Below are 19,742 nucleotides of genomic sequence, written 5' to 3' on the forward strand. Positions count from 1 at the left end.
AGGAAGATACTGAAAAGAAAATAAATTGCTTACAAGTTTTTTTATTAAGTTTCAGGATCACTGTGTTGAGGTTCATTTTGTTTAATTTTATAAATTTGACAATTTGTATTTAGTGGTAGGATTATAGAATTTTCTTAGATTTTTTTTTACCTTTAGTTTGCCACATTTGCTAAGTTTGCAAAAGATATTTTTATATCCCAAATTACCTTTGTGCAGTAGAAAGGTGATTTAAAGGAAGCAAAATAAAGTAGTGTACTAAAGGGTCTTAGTTTTCCTTATTGTTACAGTTAGCATATTTTAAAAAAAAGTCTCTCCTCCCAATTTCTCTGCTTCTAGGGCAGAAAGGCTGATGTTGAAAAGAGCAGAGCCATGGAGAATATTTTCGAGTTTTTGTTGGGGAAAACATCCAGTTCCATTCCTTCCGAATATACTACTAGGCAGAAATGACTCATTCATTGTGCTTTGTACTTCTATATTCTTAAAGGTATTGGAGAAGCTATTAGGTTCCCTGGAAAGTTGAGTGAGAGTACTAGCTTGGAAGTGACCTTGAGGTGATCCTTGAGTAGAGTTCACTAAAATACACTGCAACAATGAGACTTTAATGGCAGTTATAATTGTTTTGCATCTTATATGAATGTATTATATTAATTTGATTTCTTTATCTTAACTGGTTTTCTTTTTCTTTTTCAACAGTTGGACAAAGAGACCTCGAAAATATGTTTGAAAAAGATGATGTGAGTGATACATTGGTATCTCAGACAGAATTCTTTGTGGTAGATGTGCAGGAGAGTGAGCAAGAAACAATTGAAGAAATGCCTTTGTCAGAAGATAGTACAGAAGAGTTGGAGCAACCTTCAGAATCCAGTGATGTTGGGTATAAAAAGGTTTTTAAATTTGTTGGTGTTAAATTGACTGTCAAAAAGGATAAGAATGATAAATCAGATGAAGTTGATGATGGGGGACCAAATGGATCTGAAGATTGCCAAGATTATAGCTCAGAAAATGAATTAGAAAGCCAAAAACAGAGTATTCTTAGTATAGATAATGAGAAAGATGATAAACAAGAAAAAGTGGGCAACATAACTGGATATGAAAGTACATCATCATTGAAAAAGTTTTTCAGCTTGGGTTGGATTGGCTGGAGAAAAAAGTCGAGTATTAAGAAATATAAGGAAGATGATGAACCAGAAGTGTCTGAGAAGGAAAAGGAGCAAGAGGTAGGAAAGATGGATTTAGTTGAAATTTATGAAGGGAAGAAAGAAGAGACTGCTGAACACCCAACTGTTTCTGAGCCTCTTCCCCCCAATGAAGCCATTGAAATGCTGTCTGAGAAGGAAAAAGTAGTTAGATCTCCTAAAGATGAAGCTCATGAAATACAGCTGTCTTCTGAAGAGAAAGCTGCTCCATTAGCTACAGAGGTGTTTGATGAAAAAATAGAGACTATAGCAGAAATTCATGCCAGTTCTGTGGAAGAACAAGAACAAACTGAAAATCCAAGCACTGATGTAGAACAAGTTGATGTGTCTTTGTTTCCTGCATCAGCAACAAATGAAACAAAACTTGGTGTGACAGGGATGTTGGCCAAGACCAGTGAATTGGTGTGCACCTCTAAAGATGTATCTGAAACAAGTCCTGAAGAATCAGTTTTGTGTCAGCAACGTGAGGGCATCACCAGTGAGGTAGAAATACTGTCATCACAAGAAAGAGGGAGATTGCAAGGAAGCCCCTTAAAGAAACTTTTTAGTGGTACTGGCTTAAAAAAACTGTCTGGAAAGAAATATAAGGGAAAAAAGGGAGATGAGGAAATAAAGTCACAGGAATTGGGGGAGCTTACACAGGTGTCAGTAGATTCTTCAGAAACTCCAGAGGATCAAAAGGGTGAAAGTTCTGCTTCATCCCCTGATGAACTAGCTATAGAGAAGGGCATAGTTGATACACCACAGGAAGTTGGGATTGAAGATGAAGGTACTATTTCTGATAGTGAGAGAAGGAGAGAAAGTGGTGTTACTCCCTGGGCGTCTTTTAAAAAGATGGTGACTCCCAAGAAACGTGTTAGAAAGCTTTCTGAAAGTGATAAAGAAGATGAAATTGAGAAAGTCAAGAGTGCTACTCTGTCTTCAACTGAAAGTACAGCCTCTGATAATCAGGAAGAGTTAAAAGGAAATGGAGATGATCAGAAGACAGAAGAGCCAAAACGGAAGGTTGATACTTCAGTTTCCTGGGAAGCCTTAATTTGTGTAGGATCTTCCAAGAAAAGAGCAAGGAAGTCATCCTCTTCTGATGAAGAAGGAGGGCCTAAAGTTGTTAGTGTTGAATACTATAAATCAGAAGATTTGGGAAAAAACAAAGAATCTGGGACAGAAATAACACCTATCCATTCCTTTGAAGGTGATCAAGGGCAGATAAATTCTTCCCCTGAGCTAGCTGGAAGCCCAGTTGAAGGTGAGGGAGTTTCCACATGGGTGTCATTTAAAAGATTAGTTACTCCAAGGAAAAAATCAAAATCAAAAATGGAAGAGAGAAATGAGGAATCTATCATTCTTTCTGGCACAGAACATTCTGCTTCAGATATAGAACCTGTGAAAGAAGAATCTTGGGTTTCAATCAAGAAACTCATTCCTGGTCGAAGAAAGAAAAAGTTTGAAGGGAAACAAGGACAGGTTCCTTTTGAAGAAGACCAGACAGGAGTTATTGAAGATGATTCTGATATTCCAGCTGTTGTTCCTTTATCTGAGTATGATGCAGCAGAACAAGAGAAAAATGAAGCCCGATATGCAGAAAACATCAAGGCAGCAAAAGATTTGCACAAAGAGAAATCTGGAAAATTAGAAGAAGGTCTAGAAACAGGAGAGCACATTGAGGGGCTGGTACATGCAGCTACTGTGACTGTTGTGGAGGGGGAGAGAGCAGTTACAAGTATTGAGGAAAGGTCACCCTCTTGGATTTCTACTACAATAACAGAGAGTGTTGAAGAAGCAACTGATCAACCAGAAGAGCAAACTGAGGAGATATTTGAACAAGAAGTCCTTGTTAAAAGACCTGCTACTAAAACCTTGAGAGGGACAAAGGACATTAGCAGGGGCCCAATTGATAGTGAGCTAGGGCTAACTTCTGAAACAGTGACAGCTGTAAAAGAAGCAACAGATGAACCCAAACAGCCAAATGGGAAGATAGGTGAAAAAGAAATCCTTGTTGAAAGACCTGGTACTAAAAGCTTGAGAGAGGCAAAAGACACTAGCAGGGACTTGATTGTTAGTGAGCTAGAGCTAACTTCTGAAGCAGTGACAGCTGTAAAAGAAGCAGGAGAACGACCAAAGCAGCCAACCGAGGAGATAGTTGAAAAAGAAGTCCTTGTTGAAAGACCTGGTACTAAAAGCTTGAGAGATGTAAAAGACACTAGCAGGGACCCGATTGTTAGTAAGCTAGAGCTAACTTCTGAAGCAGTGACAGCTGCAAAAGACGCAACGAATCAACCAGGACAGCCAATTAGGAAAATATTCGAAAAGGAGAAAACTGAAAAAAAAATCCTGGTTGAAAAACCTGTTGCTAAAACTTTTAGAGGGACAAAAGACAGTAGTAGGATCCCGATTGTTAGTGAGCTAAAGCTGACTTCTAAAGCAGTGACAGCTGCAAAAGAAGCAACTGATCAACCAAAACAGCAAACTAGGAAGATATCTGAAAAGGAGAAGTCTGAAAAAAAAGCCCTTGTGGAAAAACCTATTGCTAAAACCTTTAGAGGGACAAAAGACAGTAGCAGGATCCCGATTGTTAGTGAGCTAAAGCAAACTTCTGTAGCAGTGACAGCTGCAAAAGAAGCAAGAGATGGACCAAAACAACCAACTGGGAAGATAGCTGAAAAGGAGAAATTTGAAAAAAAAGTCCTTTTTGAAAATCCTGGTACTAAATCCTTTACAGGGACAAAAGACACTAGCAGGGGCCCAATTGTTAGTGAGCTAGAGCTAACTTCTGAAGCTGTGACAGCTGCAAAAGAAGCAAGAGATGGACCAAAACAACCAACTGGGAAGATAGCTGAAAAGGAGAAATTTGAAAAAGAAGTCCTTGTTGAAAGACCTGCTACTAAAACCTTGACAGAGGCAAATGACACTAGTAGGGGCCCAATTGTTAGTGAGCTAGGACTAACTTCTGAAGCTGTGACAGCTGCAAAAGAAGCAAGAGATGGACCAAAACAGCCAACTGGGAAGATAGCTGAAAAGAAGAAATCTGAAAAAAAAGTCCTTTTTGAAAAACCTGGTACTAAATCCTTTACAGGGACAAAAGACACTGGCAGGGGCCCGATTGTTAGTGAGCTAGATCCAACTTCTGAAGCTTCTTCAAGCTCTTCGAGTGCAGCAATGATTTCTGCACTTTCACATTTCTCTGATTCTTCTTATCCCGGATTTGCTACAACTGTGGAGAAGGTAGATAGTCACACACCAGCTCTTACAAAACAAACACAGGATGGAGTTCAGGTAGCCTTTGAAAATGTTAAGCAACCAAGAGATGTAAGCTTGAGAGAGGCAAAAGACACTAGCAAGGACCTGATTGTTAGTGAGCTAGAGCTACCTTCTGAAGCTGTGACAGCTGCAAAACAAGCAGGAGAAAAACCAAAACAACCAGCTGAGGAGAGAGTTGAAGAAGAGGCAAAAGACATTAGCAGGGCCATGATTGTTAATGAGGTAGAGCTAACTTCTGAAGCAGTGCCAGCTGCAGAAGAAGCAACAGAAGCAATATATGCTGAAAAAATAACAAGAGCTTCTTTTGCATCCTCTTCTGATTACCCTTCGAGTATAGGAATGGGTTCTGAGCCCTCTTGGATAACAGACAGGGTTTCTTCAAGCTCTTCGAGTGCAGCAATGACTTCTGCACTTTCACATTTCTCTGATTCTTCTTATCCCGGATTTGCTACAACTGTGGAGAAGGTAGATAGTCACACACCAGCTCTTACAAAACAAACACAGGATGGAGTTCAGGTAGCCTTTGAAAATGTTAAACCATCAAGAGATATAAGCTTGAGAGAGGCAAAAGACACTAGCAGGGATCTGATTGTTAGTGAGCTAGAGTTACCTTCTGAAGCTGTGACAGCTGCAAAACAAGCAGGAGAAAAACCAAAACCAGCTGAGGAGAGAGTTGAAGAAGAGGCAAAAGACACTAGCAGGGATCTGATTGTTAGTGAGCTAGAGCTACCTTCTGAAGCTGTGACAGCTGCAAAACAAGCAGGAGAAAAACCAAAACAGCCAACTGAGGAGATAGTTGAAGAGGCAAAAGACATGAGAAGGGACCTGATTGTTAGTAAGCTAGAGGTAACTTCTGAAGCAGTGCCAGCTACAGAAGAAGCAACAGAAGCAATATATGCTGAAAAAATAACAAGAGCTTCTTTTGCATCCTCTTCTGATTACCCTTCGAGTATAGGAATGGGTTCTGAGCCCTCTTGGATAACAGACATGGTTTCTTCAAGCTCTTCGAGTGCAGCAATGATTTCTGCACTTTCAGATTTCTCTGATTCTTCTTATCCCGGATTTGCTACAACTGTGGAGAAGGTAGATAGTCACACACCAGCTCTTACAAAACAAACACAGGATGGAGTTCAGGTAGCCTTTGAAAATGTTAAACCATCAAGAGATGTAAGCTTGAGAGAGGCAAAAGACACTAGCAGGGATCTGATTGTTAGTGAGCTAGAGCTACCTTCTGAAGCTGTGACAGCTGCAAAACAAGAAAGAGAAAAACCAAAACAGCCAACTGAGGAGATAGTTGAAGAGGCAAAAGACATGAAAAGGGACCTGATTGTTAGTAAGCTAGAGGTAACTTCTGAAGCAGTGCCAGCTGCAGAAGAAGCAACAGAAGCAATATATGCTGAAAAAATAACAAGAGCTTCTTTTGCATCCTCTTCTGATTACCCTTCGAGTATAGGAATGGGTTCTGAGCCCTCTTGGATAACAGACAGGGTTTCTTCAAGCTCTTTGAGTGCAGCATTGACTTCTGCACTTTCACATTTCTCTGATTCTTCTTATCCCGGATTTGCTACAACTGTGGAGAAGGTAGATAGTCACACACCAGCTCTTACAAAACAAACACAGGATGGAGTTCAGGTAGCCTTTGAAAATGTTAAACCATCAAGAGATGTAAGCTTGAGAGAGGCAAAAGACACTAGCAGGGATCTGATTGTTAGTGAGCTAGAGTTACCTTCTGAAGCTGTGACAGCTGCAAAACAAGCAGGAGAAAAACCAAAACCAGCTGAGGAGAGAGTTGAAGAAGAGGCTAAAGACACTAGCAGGGATCTGATTGTTAGTGAGCTAGAGCTACCTTCTGAAGCTGTGACAGCTGCAAAACAAGAAAGAGAAAAACCAAAACAGCCAACTGAGGAGATAGTTGAAGAGGCAAAAGACATGAGAAGGGACCTGATTGTTAGTAAGCTAGAGGTAACTTCTGAAGCAGTGCCAGCTGAAGCAGCAACAGAAGCAATATATGCTGAAAAAATAACAAGAGCTTCTTTTGCATCCTCTTCTGATTACCCTTCGAGTATAGGAATGGGTTCTGAGCCCTCTTGGATAACAGACATGGTTTCTTCAAGCTCTTCGAGTGCAGCAATGATTTCTGCACTTTCACATTTCTCTGATTCTTCTTATCCCGGATTTGCTACAACTGTGGAGAAGGTAGATAGTCACACACCAGCTCTTACAAAACAAACACAGGATGGAGTTCAGGTAGCCTTTGAAAATGTTAAGCAACCAAGAGATGTAAGCTTGAGAGAGGCAAAAGACACTAGCAAGGACCTGATTGTTAGTGAGCTAGAGCTACCTTCTGAAGCTGTGACAGCTGCAAAACAAGCAGGAGAAAAACCAAAACAACCAGCTGAGGAGAGAGTTGAAGAAGAGGCAAAAGACATTAGCAGGGCCATGATTGTTAATGAGGTAGAGCTAACTTCTGAAGCAGTGCCAGCTGCAGAAGAAGCAACAGAAGCAATATATGCTGAAAAAATAACAAGAGCTTCTTTTGCATCCTCTTCTGATTACCCTTCGAGTATAGGAATGGGTTCTGAGCCCTCTTGGATAACAGACATGGTTTCTTCAAGCTCTTCGAGTGCAGCAATGACTTCTGCACTTTCACATTTCTCTGATTCTTCTTATCCCGGATTTGCTACAACTGTGGAGAAGGTAGATAGTCACACACCAGCTCTTACAAAACAAACACAGGATGGAGTTCAGGTAGCCTTTGAAAATGTTAAGCAACCAAGAGATGTAAGCTTGAGAGAGGCAAAAGACACTAGTAAGGACCTGATTGTTAGTGAGCTAGAGCTACCTTCTGAAGCTGTGACAGCTGCAAAACAAGCAGGAGAAAAACCAAAACAACCAGCTGAGGAGATAGTTGAAGAGGCAAAAGACATTAGCAGGGCCATGATTGTTAGTAAGCTAGAGGTAACTTCTGAAGCAGTGCCAGCTGCAGAAGAAGCAACAGAAGCAATATATGCTGAAAAAATAACAAGAGCTTCTTTTGCATCCTCTTCTGATTACCCTTCGAGTATAGGAATGGGTTCTGAGCCCTCTTGGATAACAGACAGGGTTTCTTCAAGCTCTTCGAGTGCAGCAATGACTTCTGCACTTTCACATTTCTCTGATTCTTCTTATCCCGGATTTGCTACAACTGTGGAGAAGGTAGATAGTCACACACCAGCTCTTACAAAACAAACACAGGATGGAGTTCAGGTAGCCTTTGAAAATGTTAAACCATCAAGAGATGTAAGCTTGAGAGAGGCAAAAGACACTAGCAGGGATCTGATTGTTAGTGAGCTAGAGCTACCTTCTGAAGCTGTGACAGCTGCAAAACAAGCAGGAGAAAAACCAAAACAGCCAACTGAGGAGATAGTTGAAGAGGCAAAAGACATGAGAAGGGACCTGATTGTTAGTAAGCTAGAGGTAACTTCTGAAGCAGTGCCAGCTGCAGAAGAAGCAACAGAAGCAATATATGCTGATAAAATAACAAGAGCTTCTTTTGCATCCTCTTCTGATTACCCTTCGAGTATAGGAATGGGTTCTGAGCCCTCTTGGATAACAGACAGGGTTTCTTCAAGCTCTTTGAGTGCAGCAATGATTTCTGCACTTTCACATTTCTCTGATTCTTCTTATACTACAGGATTTGCTACACCTATGGAGGAGGTAGATGTTGACACACCAGATTTAGAAGCTCTTACAAAACAAACACAGGATGTACTTCAGGTAGCCTTTGAAAATGTTAAGCAATCAAGAGATGTAATGTTAACAACTCAGAGTCTTGAAACTAACAGTAATTATCACCAAGAGACCAATTTAACAATGGGAGAAGCAGCTGTGATGCATGATGAAGTTCAGGAAAAGGTACAAACAAGAAAAACTGAAGATATAACTATTAATGATGAGCAGGATGAAATAATTGAACAAATAACTTCAGAAACTTTTGATAAACTTGAAGCAGCTGAAAGTAGAATCGAGGTGCAGGAATGTAAAACACTCAATGATTTCCTAACTTGTCAAGCTGAGAGAACTATCCAAACACCACAAATTCCAATGAAACCAAGAATACCAGTTGAAATAACTACAGATGAAGGTACCTTAGTGATACACTTTCAAGATAAAAGTATAAGACAGGAACAGCCTGTGGTGTTCCAGGAAGTCAGTGAAGGTAGTGATTCAGCACCTGCCTTAGGATCTGAAGTTGTACAAACAAAAAAGACTGAAGAAGATATTTTGACCATTGAAACTCAGAGTTCCCGAATTGTACAAAATGTTATTCAGTCTTCTGTTGAACTTGCTAGTGCAAAAGAGTCAATGATAAAAACTTCTCTTCAAGATGCCATTGAAACAAAGACTGAGCCAAAAGTCAAAGAGTCCCTTGATTCAAATGGACCCAAATATGATGGGCCTTGTGATTTGCCAAAATCAGCACCTATGGAATCCTGAGACATAATGTAAGTAAGGTGCCTTCTTTCTTGTAAAATCGTATTCTATGTTTTTTATATAGCTACAATTTTATGCATTTTCTAATGGCTTCATAATAGTACTATAAGGTTTATTAGCTCTTGGTACCTGGTACTTTTTGACCTTGGTACTTACAACAATAAATTTGGACTATTCAAATAATTTAGCCAAGGGCCATAAGCCATTATAAGAAGTCAGATGGGTACTACATGCCTCAGGTTTTTCATTTAAGCACTTCAGCCTGGTTCTGAAAAGTAAAATTCACTGAGCTATGTAACGAAATTATGTGACTTATATTATTGATTGGTTTAAAGCAAATTTCTCTCCATCTTAAAAATAGCATATCAGTTAACCAACATTTCTCCTTCTTTAAAACAAAACAAAACAAAACAACCCATACCTTCTACCTTAGAATCAAATACTACATATTGTTTCCAAGGCAGAAGAATGGTAAGGGCTAGGCAATAGGGGTTAAGTGACTTGCCCAGGGTCACAGAGCTAGGAAGTGTCTGAGGGCAGATTTGAACCTAGGACCTCTTGTCTCTAGGCCTGGTTCTTTATCCACTGAGCCACCCAGCTTCCCCCTCCCCTTCATTTTTAATGGTTTATTGATGCTGTTTTGTTTTGTTTTAAAATGGCCTATCTGTTATTGAACTCGTCCCCTGTGACAAAAACACCAACTCTTTTCCCACTTCATTACTGAGGAAAGAAGTATAGTCTGTAGCCAAGGATGGCTAACTACAATTAATGTTAGGGTTCCTTGTAATGTTTTCTTTAGATTTGTGTAGTTGTTTGGAACTTTGTATTTCTGTTTTTGCTTATTCTACTTTATTAGTGCTTATGCCTCATTTCTGAATTTCTCATTGCTCATTTATCATGACAGAATTGTGTTCCATTACATTCGTATGTCATTTGTCCATCCATCCTCCACTCTTTGGCTTTTGCTTCCCAGTTTTTGGGTCTGTATTCATGGTGCTCAGTATACAAAGAATATTATATGTGAAATCAGCAGCCTATATTTATAGTACTTGATTTCAAAAGTATATCAGAAATGCAATTTTCTTTCTCTTAGAAATTGTGCAGTGACCCACTTCATCCTTTAATTTTTTGTGTGTGTGTGGCAACATTTTTAGTAGCTCTCCTTTTTGCCTTACAATCCTTTTCTCAAAAATCCTTTTCAAATGCATCATCCATCAAGACCTATTTCCATATTATGAATATTTGCAGTAGATTGATCATTTAGAATCTATATCCCCAATCATACCTCCACTGAACCATTTGATCGAGGAAATGTTTTTCTTCTGTGTTTCTACTCCCACAGTTCTTTCTCTGGATGTGTGGATAGCATTCTTTCTCCTAAGTCCCTCAGAATTGTCCTGTACACTATTGTAAAGATTAAAATTTAGGGGAGATGGGGAGACTGAGGCAGGTAGAAATTAGTTTCTCTCTGCAAGGAGTATTATATTTTTTAGAGGTTTATTAAAGGTTAAAGATTAAGAATATACAAGTAAGAAACATGTGCCTAGGCCAGAGGCCTAGGCAAAATAACCTCACATCATGGAAGAGACGCCTCTGCTCCAAAACGGAAGTCCAAAAGACCCTCAAAAGCCTTTTCCTCCGTTTAAATCCCTTCTCGATCTCGGCCCAGGTGAGATTACAAGGCATTCTGGGGAAGTGGAGCAAAGGCTCATGGGGATTGTAGTCCTGTATTCAAGTCTATTTTTCACATTCCCTCGTGTGATCATTTGCAAAAAAATTAATTTTTTTTCCAAAGGATCATGAAAACAAAATAAACTTAAAAGATTGCAATAGTGTGAGGATAAGAGAAAAAAGAATAAAGCCAATAATTGCTGAACACATTGACAAAAAGCCGTTAGGGGGCAGTCCCCTTTGGCATAAAAGTATACATACAAATAAATGTTCAGTCAACCACACCCAAAGTTCAATTTTGTGCAACTTGTGGTCTGGAGGCTTCTTCATGTTGGCTTCTCCAACAGTTCAGTTCTGGTAGCATCTTCTTTACCTAAAATTCTTCTCAAAAGGAATTTAAACTTTGCAATTTAAATAATGATATTTTTTTTACATTTCCCCGTGTTGTGGGTGATTGAAAGATTCAGAATCAGTTAGGGATGCATGGCTGAGGTATGAGGTATATGAATCAGTTGGCAAGAGATATTAAAAAAGACATCAGAAAATCCAAAAGAAAAGAAAAATTTCTGGATGAAAATATAGACTATCAAAGTCTTATATGTAAAAATTCCAAGTAGAAGAAAAATAAATCTATAACAGGTCCTTGAATCAGGGCCCAATCAAAATGATCTAAGTAATGATGCATTTACCCAGTCAGTGCCAGGACTACAGAAAGGTACCACACTATGAGAGGCAGAAAAGGGGACCAGATTATAGAAGCCAAGTAGGAGCCAAGGTTTTGGGGATACTCATCTTTGAGTATCTTCAGAGTGAGTGTAGATACAAGGAAAGCCTATGTCTTAACACATGTTAAACATAGTAACCTCGAGTCTTCACACTAGGTTCAGGACCTTTGTGTATTGGCTTAGAAGTGCATCAATCCATCCTAGATTGGCCTTTCTTTGGCCCTATGAAATGGCTCTTGTGTGTATCTCTTGTCCTGGAATCAGACAGAATCATTAAGCAAAGTCCCATAATTTATTAAATAATTAGTGGCATCATTTTTATAGTCACAAGCCTTTTAGGGCATGTATTAGCAAATGTATCTTAAACTTAAAAGGTTAAAGAAAATCTTAATACTGGTGACATGTGCTTCAAATATAAAAAGGAGAGAAAAAATAATTTAAAAAAACTGAAAAAGTATATTGCACAAGCAAGAAAATTATAATAATAAAAGAGCTTTAAAAAATTCAAAAATATAGCTTATAATCATTGACACTCTGTGTCAGCTAAGAAAATATAAAATACAAGGCTTTCTCACCAAAAAATGAGATCCATTTCCTCTTTGTATCTGGCCATGATCACTGTGAGTAGAAGGCAAATGAATTGAACAAGGTTAACAATTTTTCATTTTTAAAAATACAGTAGTACAAATATGTAGATATCAAAATCCCCAAAATTCTCAATAGCCCAATTAATTACAATAGCAAACAAACACACTTTCATATTTCACATAAGTTGCTGTATGACATTTTTAAAACCTATGAATTGATGGACATTTGTCACAATCTTTACAAACGTAGCAATCTTTCAACCTTGGTATTTAAACATATTTTTTTTTTTAAACAAAGTAAAACTCATCTTGGATTAAGAACATAATCAAGAAATCTAGATATCATTCTGGTGCAAATAAAGTAGTGAGCTGAAGAGCATAAATAAAGGGGTGCTCCTTTTGGAGGCTTTTTAAGGGTACAAATGCCCTGAAATTAACTGCCCAACTTCCATTCACATGTGGGAAGGTTGGGGTTTATAAAATACATTTCACTTCAGCTACTAGAATGGGCCTTACCTCGTGGTAGGGGCAGGCAAAAATAACCAGATTGTTAAAAAAAAATTCCAAAAATCATATTTAAAAAACCCTTAAAATAAAATCATTTGAGGTATTTAGCACATTAAAATTCCAAAGGTTGTTAATACGATTATAACCAGTTCTGAAGTCCATCTATCCTCAGCAAAATAGAAAAAAGCTGTTTTTTCATATATGGGCTTATTCACAATAATATTTGTTCAACACAGTTATAGGGGAAAAACAACAGAATTTTAAAACTCAGTACATTCAAAATAAATTCAATCAACCTTCAGTTCAAGCAGAATAATATTGAATCCAGTAATATATGAACTTAAAATCACAAAGTTATATCTTAAACAAAACAATGCAATAGAATACAGAGATTTTTTTATAAACCATTGGAGTCTGAAATGCCTTAGAATATAGCCTTTAGTCTCTTCAAAGTTCCTTGGGTTTTTTTTTGTTTGTTTGTTTGTTTTTAATTATCCATTTAAATGTCTATTGTCCGAAGGTAGAGTAGTAAAGGCTAGGCTACGGAGTTCAAGGGATCCGTCCAGGGCCCCATAGCTGGGGAGTATCGGAGGCCAGATTTTAACTAGAAACCTCCGGGCTCTGGGCCTGGCTTCCAGTTTGCTGGGCCACCCATTTTCCTCCCCAAAGTTAAAGTTGAATCTTTGGGCTGAGTCTGCTCCCAGATAGGCAGGCAAAATCAATGAAATTGCCAGAAGAGTAAAAAATCGTTTTAAACAGCCCATTGCTTTTTAGGTTTCCGTTTGAAAAGTCTGTTTCTTCTCTCTAGTCTTTTCTCTCTTTCCCCCCTCTGATACCCCTGTGGCCAATACCCCCAGCCACGTGGAGGCTTAGCCTAAGGGAAAATTACCCGGTCTCCTTTCCCTCTGGTCTCTCCCCTCCGCCCACGTGGCCAATACTGTTACCAGCTGGTCGCAATGAGTCCTGAGAGATCTGCTCCAAGGATCTGGGTGATGAGCCGGCTGGGGTCACGCTCATGGGTCTGGGGCGCAGAAATAGGCAGGCAGCGGCGGGGCAGGTCCGGAGCCTGTAGCAGCTTTGCGAGGGTAGAAAACCTTGGCCAGAGGGATATGGCTCAAAAAAAAATTTTTTTTTCTAGGTACTAGATATTAAAACTGAATTTAAGATCAGAAAAGAAATCAGAAGACTGAAAGTTCTTTTTTTCATTTCGTGGTCGCCAACTGTAAAGATTAAAATTTAGGGGAGATGGGGAGACTGAGGCAGGTAGAAATTAGTTTCTCTCTGCAAGGAGTATTATATTTTTTAGAGGTTTATTAAAGGTTAAAGATTAAGAATATACAAGTAAGAAACATGTGCCTAGGCCAGAGGCCTAGGCAAAATAACCTCACATCATGGAAGAGACGCCTCTGCTCCAAAACGGAAGTCCAAAAGACCCTCAAAAGCCTTTTCCTCCGTTTAAATCCCTTCTCGATCTCGGCCCAGGTGAGATTACAAGGCATTCTGGGGAAGTGGAGCAAAGGCTCATGGGGATTGTAGTCCTGTATTCAAGTCTATTTTTCACACTATACACCTCTTAAAGGTACTCAGGCTTGTATTAGGCAATTCTCTCACTCAATCCCTGTTATGGCTAGGGCGGCTAGGGCATTGTTCCTTTGCCAGGCCTGCGCCTGCCACCCTTCCCCCTCTCCCCATTGTAAAGGGTTTTCAGTTAAACTTTGCTCCAGCTATGACTCCCACCTGTGTTGGGATACTTGTGCCAGTGTAAGTCATCCATATTAATATAATTAGATGTATCCTGATTTTCTAGGCTGTTGATAATTTTTTGATATCCTGACTTGGTCATTGGTTGTGTAATCATTGTTCCTAGGTTTGGGTTTCTGAAAATTTCATAGGCATAACATCCCTACCTTCATCCAAGTTGTTGCTAAAATGTAAAACAGCACAGGGTCAGGCACAAATAAATTTTGCTCCAAGTTGACATCAATCTATTCTTTTTGAGGTTTGGCTGTTTTTGTGGGCCAGGATAGTTAATTGTAGACTGTGTTGACTCCCCTCATTCCCTAGCCTACACTGTTATGCGCTAGGAAGTTGTCCTGGGTATGTTTTTGTTAACTTGGCCCCTAGGTGAAGTGATCTGGTATTTTCTGTGAAAGAAGCATATAAAAGTGATTTTCAGGACTTTGGCTAGGGAACTTCTGGGATGCTTGATTTTCCTCTTTAGTTTGGAACAAATATTCACTCCAAGTGTAGAGATAGGAGGTAAGGGGTTTGGTGGAGATAGGACCTGGTTTGAAACATTTGCCTTGTTAATTCTGTGTTGCCTTCCCCTATCTCCACCCATAAGTTTTGTCCTACCCAACAGATACTTAGGATATAAATAAGGAAGTCAGGAGTACGATCATCGTTGCCCTAAGATAACTGCTCCCTAAATTTAGATTGAGGGGAAAAAGGGGAGGCATTGTCTTTCAGTGGAACGAATACTGGATTTGGATTTAGAGAATCTGCATGACTTTGTGCAAATTACTTTCTGGACTTTAAGTTTTAAAATTTGCAGAGAGAGGGAAGCGGGGAAGGCAGCATCACACTGTGCAAATTCTCCTGTGGAGTTCCCAAAGTTCCTGCTTTTGTGTTTGTTTTTTTTAACTCATGCCTTTTATTTTGGAACCAATATTGGTTCTTAGGCAAGAATGGTAAGGGCCAGGCAGTGGAGGTTAAGTGATTTGCCCAAGGATCACACAGCAAGTATTTTTAAGGATTTGAACCTAGAACCTTTCATCTCTAGGTCTGGCTGTTAATCCACTGATTCACCTAGTTGCCTCCTCCTGCATTGCTTTATTTTAGTCACTTGGAATTGAATAACAGGATCCAAAAGATCTCTGCATACTAGAACTTTGCAATGAATTAATTCATAGGGATATTTATATGTGAAGTCACAACATACTGAAATATATAGAGATATTGATGGTTAAAATGTCTGAAAAATATTCAGTGATTTTATTGGATGTCGGTAATGAATCACATCAGAATAATCTTTGTCTATATTAAGAGAGTCATATATAACTCATCTCTCAGGAATTAAGGAGATTATAGTTCTTATGTATTCTGTGCTAGATTGGAGTATTATGCTTAGTTCTCTTGCCATATTTCACATTACAATATAATACAAACTAAATTGATAAGCTAGAGAGAATCAGAGTAGGGCAACCTGAAAATTCTATCTCCTTTCTTATCTGTGTATCATTAGATATTTGCTATCAAGAAATAAATTTCAGTTCTTATAGCCACAGGTCAAAAGAAAATTAGGTTCATGCTTTGTTTTTACTACTCCAAATGGTCTGAACACAAGTTTACAATATCAGGAAAGATAAATTATTAATAATAAAAAGCTTACCGAAACAACAAAAAAAGTTGTTAAATTCAAGACATTCTTGTTTGTCCAGTTTATTTGAAGTAGGTTTAGTGGAGAGGCAGAGCTAAAGAATAGACAATTTTCTTGGTGGTCTCCTTCTACTTCTTAAGAATGGTGGGGGATATAGGCAGAAGTTGCAGTGCTAAGATTTATTTTATCTTTTAGATGTTGACCCTTATTGGTGCTGAATCATATCAGTATTTACATTCTCTGAATGATATAAGAAAGTGGAAGCTGAAAGAATAGGCCAGTAAAGGGATGTGGAGTTGGTTTAATATGCTCCCAAAGGCAAAAATAACTATTTGATGGACTCTTTAGGAATATCTTATGGGAATAGTGCTTCCCCCTTGTGCCCCCCCTTTTTTTTCCAGAAAGGACATCTCCTTGCACATGGGAAGGTAGAGAAATTCAGTGAAGACCTTCCAAAGCAAATCAAGTACTGTGATTTCTTTAGTGAAGTTTCTATAGAGGGGGACATAGGAAAAAGGAGAATTAAAAAATGTTGGGAATCAGGGTTCTACAACTAGGAAATAAAATGACTAAAAAAGCTTATTGAATATACAAAAGCCTAACATCTTTCTAACACTTACTGGATTGGATAGATTTTTCAAGGAGAACAGTTAGCAGGTTTGTTAAAAGCCCTGAATACCAAAAAAAAAATGCAATTGATTGGATAAAGTAAATATCAAATCAGTTGGAAAGTAAGAGAAAATAAAAATTAGATGATGTTTATTAAGATCCAAAATGACTTAAAATTTAGATGAACAGTTGATGCTAAATCTATTCAGTTCAGCAACCAATTATTAAGCACCTATTATATTTTAGGTGCTGAAAAAACATGGGAGTGGGTTGGAGAAGGAAGGAAATTATTTACTCTCAAGCTGTTTATATTTTACTTCATGAAACAAGTGGACAAATTTACTCATAAGTTCCACTGATAACAAGTCATCTCCCAAAAATTGTTTTAAGCATCCAACAGTCAAAAATCTTGCCAAGAGGAGAGATACAACAGCTAGATTGAAAATATATACAACAGTTAAGAATATACAAATCTAGCATGATAATATGTAGTATATAGTGTATATGTATATAGTATGCATACTATATATGTAGTAGTATATAGTAGGATATAAAATCTTAATGGAGGAAGATTTTAGAAGATTTAATAGACTATGTCTTTGATTAGCAAGAAGTCTTATAAGGAGAAAATGAGTTTCAACTAAACGAGATCATCAGACTCTGGTCCTCCTTTCCAGTTATCTTGAAATACAGATAAATTATAGAACAGATCTAAGAAGATCTTTCGATCTGTCTCCATTTGTACTCAGTTATCATAATCTCTTATTTGCTGCATAGGACAATAAAATAGTAGTGAGGAAAACCAAAGTGAAAAAGATCAGCTGTACCTAATATCTCCAATGTTTTTACATGGGGCCATGCTGGAGATGACACCCAGCCTTATGGGATCATATTTGAAAAAGGGGGCAAAATAACTCAATATTTTTGGGAAAAATAATGAACTGTACTTTGACAGGTAAAAAGTGGTAAAAGATAAAATTACCCCCTTATTCCTTATACCTATTCGCTTCTCAAAATCAGTAGAAGATGGTAAATACATATCAAAGTCATCTTTTCTGAGGGTATAAGAATGGAATTAGGCAGGTTTTAGCAAACAGTATTCTTTAGGAGATCACATCTTTTTAGTTAATTGAAAATTTAGAGAATTCAAGAGTTGATCAGGTAAACCAAAATACTGCTTTAGAGACTCTTCCAGCAAGGAGTCTCCTATTCAGAATATTGCAATATAGACCAAAGTATTTCCTTTAGCCATGCTCAGTTATGTGTACTCATAATAGAGGGTTATGATAATGTCCAAAGGACACAAAATAGTGCAATGTAAACTAGACAAGTTCCATTTAAATGTCAGCTGTTCTGTACACTAGGATTTAAGAATCTCTAGATATTTACTTTTTCCATTTTGTTTCATTGTCTTAGTATTTTTATGGTTATAAACCCTTATATAAGCCTGCTAGAGCTTCCTTGCCACCCACCCTCTCTCCCCTTACTCTCCATGTTAGAATTATTGAGGTATTTGGGTGACTTTTCCAGGTTCACATAACTAGGAAGTATCTGAAGCCCAATTCAAACCCAGGACTGCCTGACTCTATCCACCTAGCTACTTTCGTAGTACAAAGAAAAAAAATATACTCATGCTATTTCTCTTTTAATTTTTATTCTCTGCAGGTCAATTCAGAATGTGAAGAAGACCATGTAAGAAAATGAAGGCTGCTGCTGATTGGACTCAAGACTAATTTGTTCCTGAACTGTGAGAACAGAAGATTAGGTCTCACTACCTGAAGCCATTCCAAGAGAGCCACTGACAACCCTGAGAAATCAGGAGCTATACTCATCATTTTTTTATGTTTGGATGTTAACATTTCCTCTTTTTGAGATAAATTTCTTTCTTTTTTTTCCCACTTGATAACATGTGATGTTTCTGATTTAATGACCTTAATTCTGAACCTCAAGAGGAGCTGGAAACATTTAGTTCCTTATATTTCAAATATTAGTTTAAAATACTTCCAAAACTGGAGTGTAATTCTTTATGTATTTATATGTATATCTTAAATAAACCTTGTTCCGTTTTTATTGTATATATTTTCCTTTACTTACTGGTTAAGGAGATATTCCATAAGGTGTGGACCTATGTGTCTATCACATTATATGAAGTGCCAAGTGCACCTAACTGTGGTAAAGCATGGAGGAATTTGAAGCCACAAAGAAACCATAAGTGCTGTCCCGATTGCTGCTTCTATGAAAGACCTTTCTGGTCCAAAGGTACAATTCCTACTTAGACATCCCTTTGTGTTTGTAACCCCATTTGTATTATTACTCAAATAGGGGTTTTTTCACTGGGCACAGAGTGAAAATTTGTGGGAACATTGAAAATTAGCCTATTGATGGATTTACTTTAAGATCTAGTGGAGGCTGGCAAGAAGCCTCAACAATTCCAAATTTTGCAGATTTTAGGCCTTTCCCTGATTATTTAAGAATGGATGTTTAGACATGAGTGTGCTTAAAAGACTGAGCCAAAAAAATGTTTTTTTGATGTTTTTGAAAAGAGAATGCATTGCTTAAATTTTTGGATTCTACTGTTCTTGTATCCTGGACCATCATACCCATATACGCTCAGCATGAAAGAGGGCAAGTTCTTTAGAAAGTGGCTTTTGATAGATTCTAGATTATGTCTTCTCCATATATATGTCCACTTGTCCTAACAGTGTTTCATTATGTTCGTATACATTTGGTAAACTGTGATTTGACAAGTGATTTAAATAAAATATTTGCTTACACTTAGGTTTGTTGGTTTTATTAGAACGTAGAAAGCCTGGGACTCTCTAAATCATTCGGGTCATTGTTTTATTCATATCAGGTAAGCTCGAGTTGCTAAGCTCTGAATGAATCTTGAGGGAATCACACCACTGCTGTAAAAGGGCGCCATTTTCCTCGAGTCTGGACTGGATATTTAAAACTTAAGTCAAGTGGCAGTTCTTTCTTTTAACTCTTCACCATTGGCAAACCAGCCACATATTGAACTGTTTGTCACTGGTGCAATTCTACCATCTGGTGGTGATTTCTTGAAAGTTATTCAGTGTTGTGGGGCACAATAACATCCTCACTTGAGAACTGAATAATGTTTAAAAAGCAAATGGGTTATTCTGGGAAGAACTTTTGAGAAGTCTCATAAGTTAAAAAAAAAAAGATTTAGAAAAATCAATAATTTTGATTATGATCTTTCAAACAGCGGAGGCCTTTTTCATAATGAAATTGTCACATATAATGTTTTGTTTTTTGTTTTATGTAGTGTGTCTTTTTTTTCTTTCCATTTTCCAGACAACTTTTTGTACATTGAATA

General features: G+C 38.0%; 1 protein-coding gene across 5 annotated transcripts in view; it reads left to right on the forward strand.

Moving 5' to 3' along the window:
* AKAP12 (A-kinase anchoring protein 12) overlaps nucleotides 1-19,179 on the forward strand; it is a 113,214-nt gene extending 94,035 nt beyond the window's left edge. For all 5 annotated transcript variants that reach the window (XM_056818930.1, XM_007484727.3, XM_007484730.3 and 2 more), the window contains 2 exons: nucleotides 694-8,938; nucleotides 18,071-19,179. In XM_056818930.1, coding sequence (XP_056674908.1) covers nucleotides 694-8,930 — 8,237 coding nt within the window. In that variant the 3' untranslated portion in view covers nucleotides 8,931-8,938; nucleotides 18,071-19,179. The remainder of the gene's footprint in view (nucleotides 1-693; nucleotides 8,939-18,070) is intronic.
* Nucleotides 19,180-19,742: the final 563 nt, after the last annotated feature.

This window comes from Monodelphis domestica, chromosome 2 (assembly GCF_027887165.1).
Source record: "Monodelphis domestica isolate mMonDom1 chromosome 2, mMonDom1.pri, whole genome shotgun sequence".
NCBI classification, from domain to species: Eukaryota; Metazoa; Chordata; class Mammalia; order Didelphimorphia; family Didelphidae; genus Monodelphis; species Monodelphis domestica.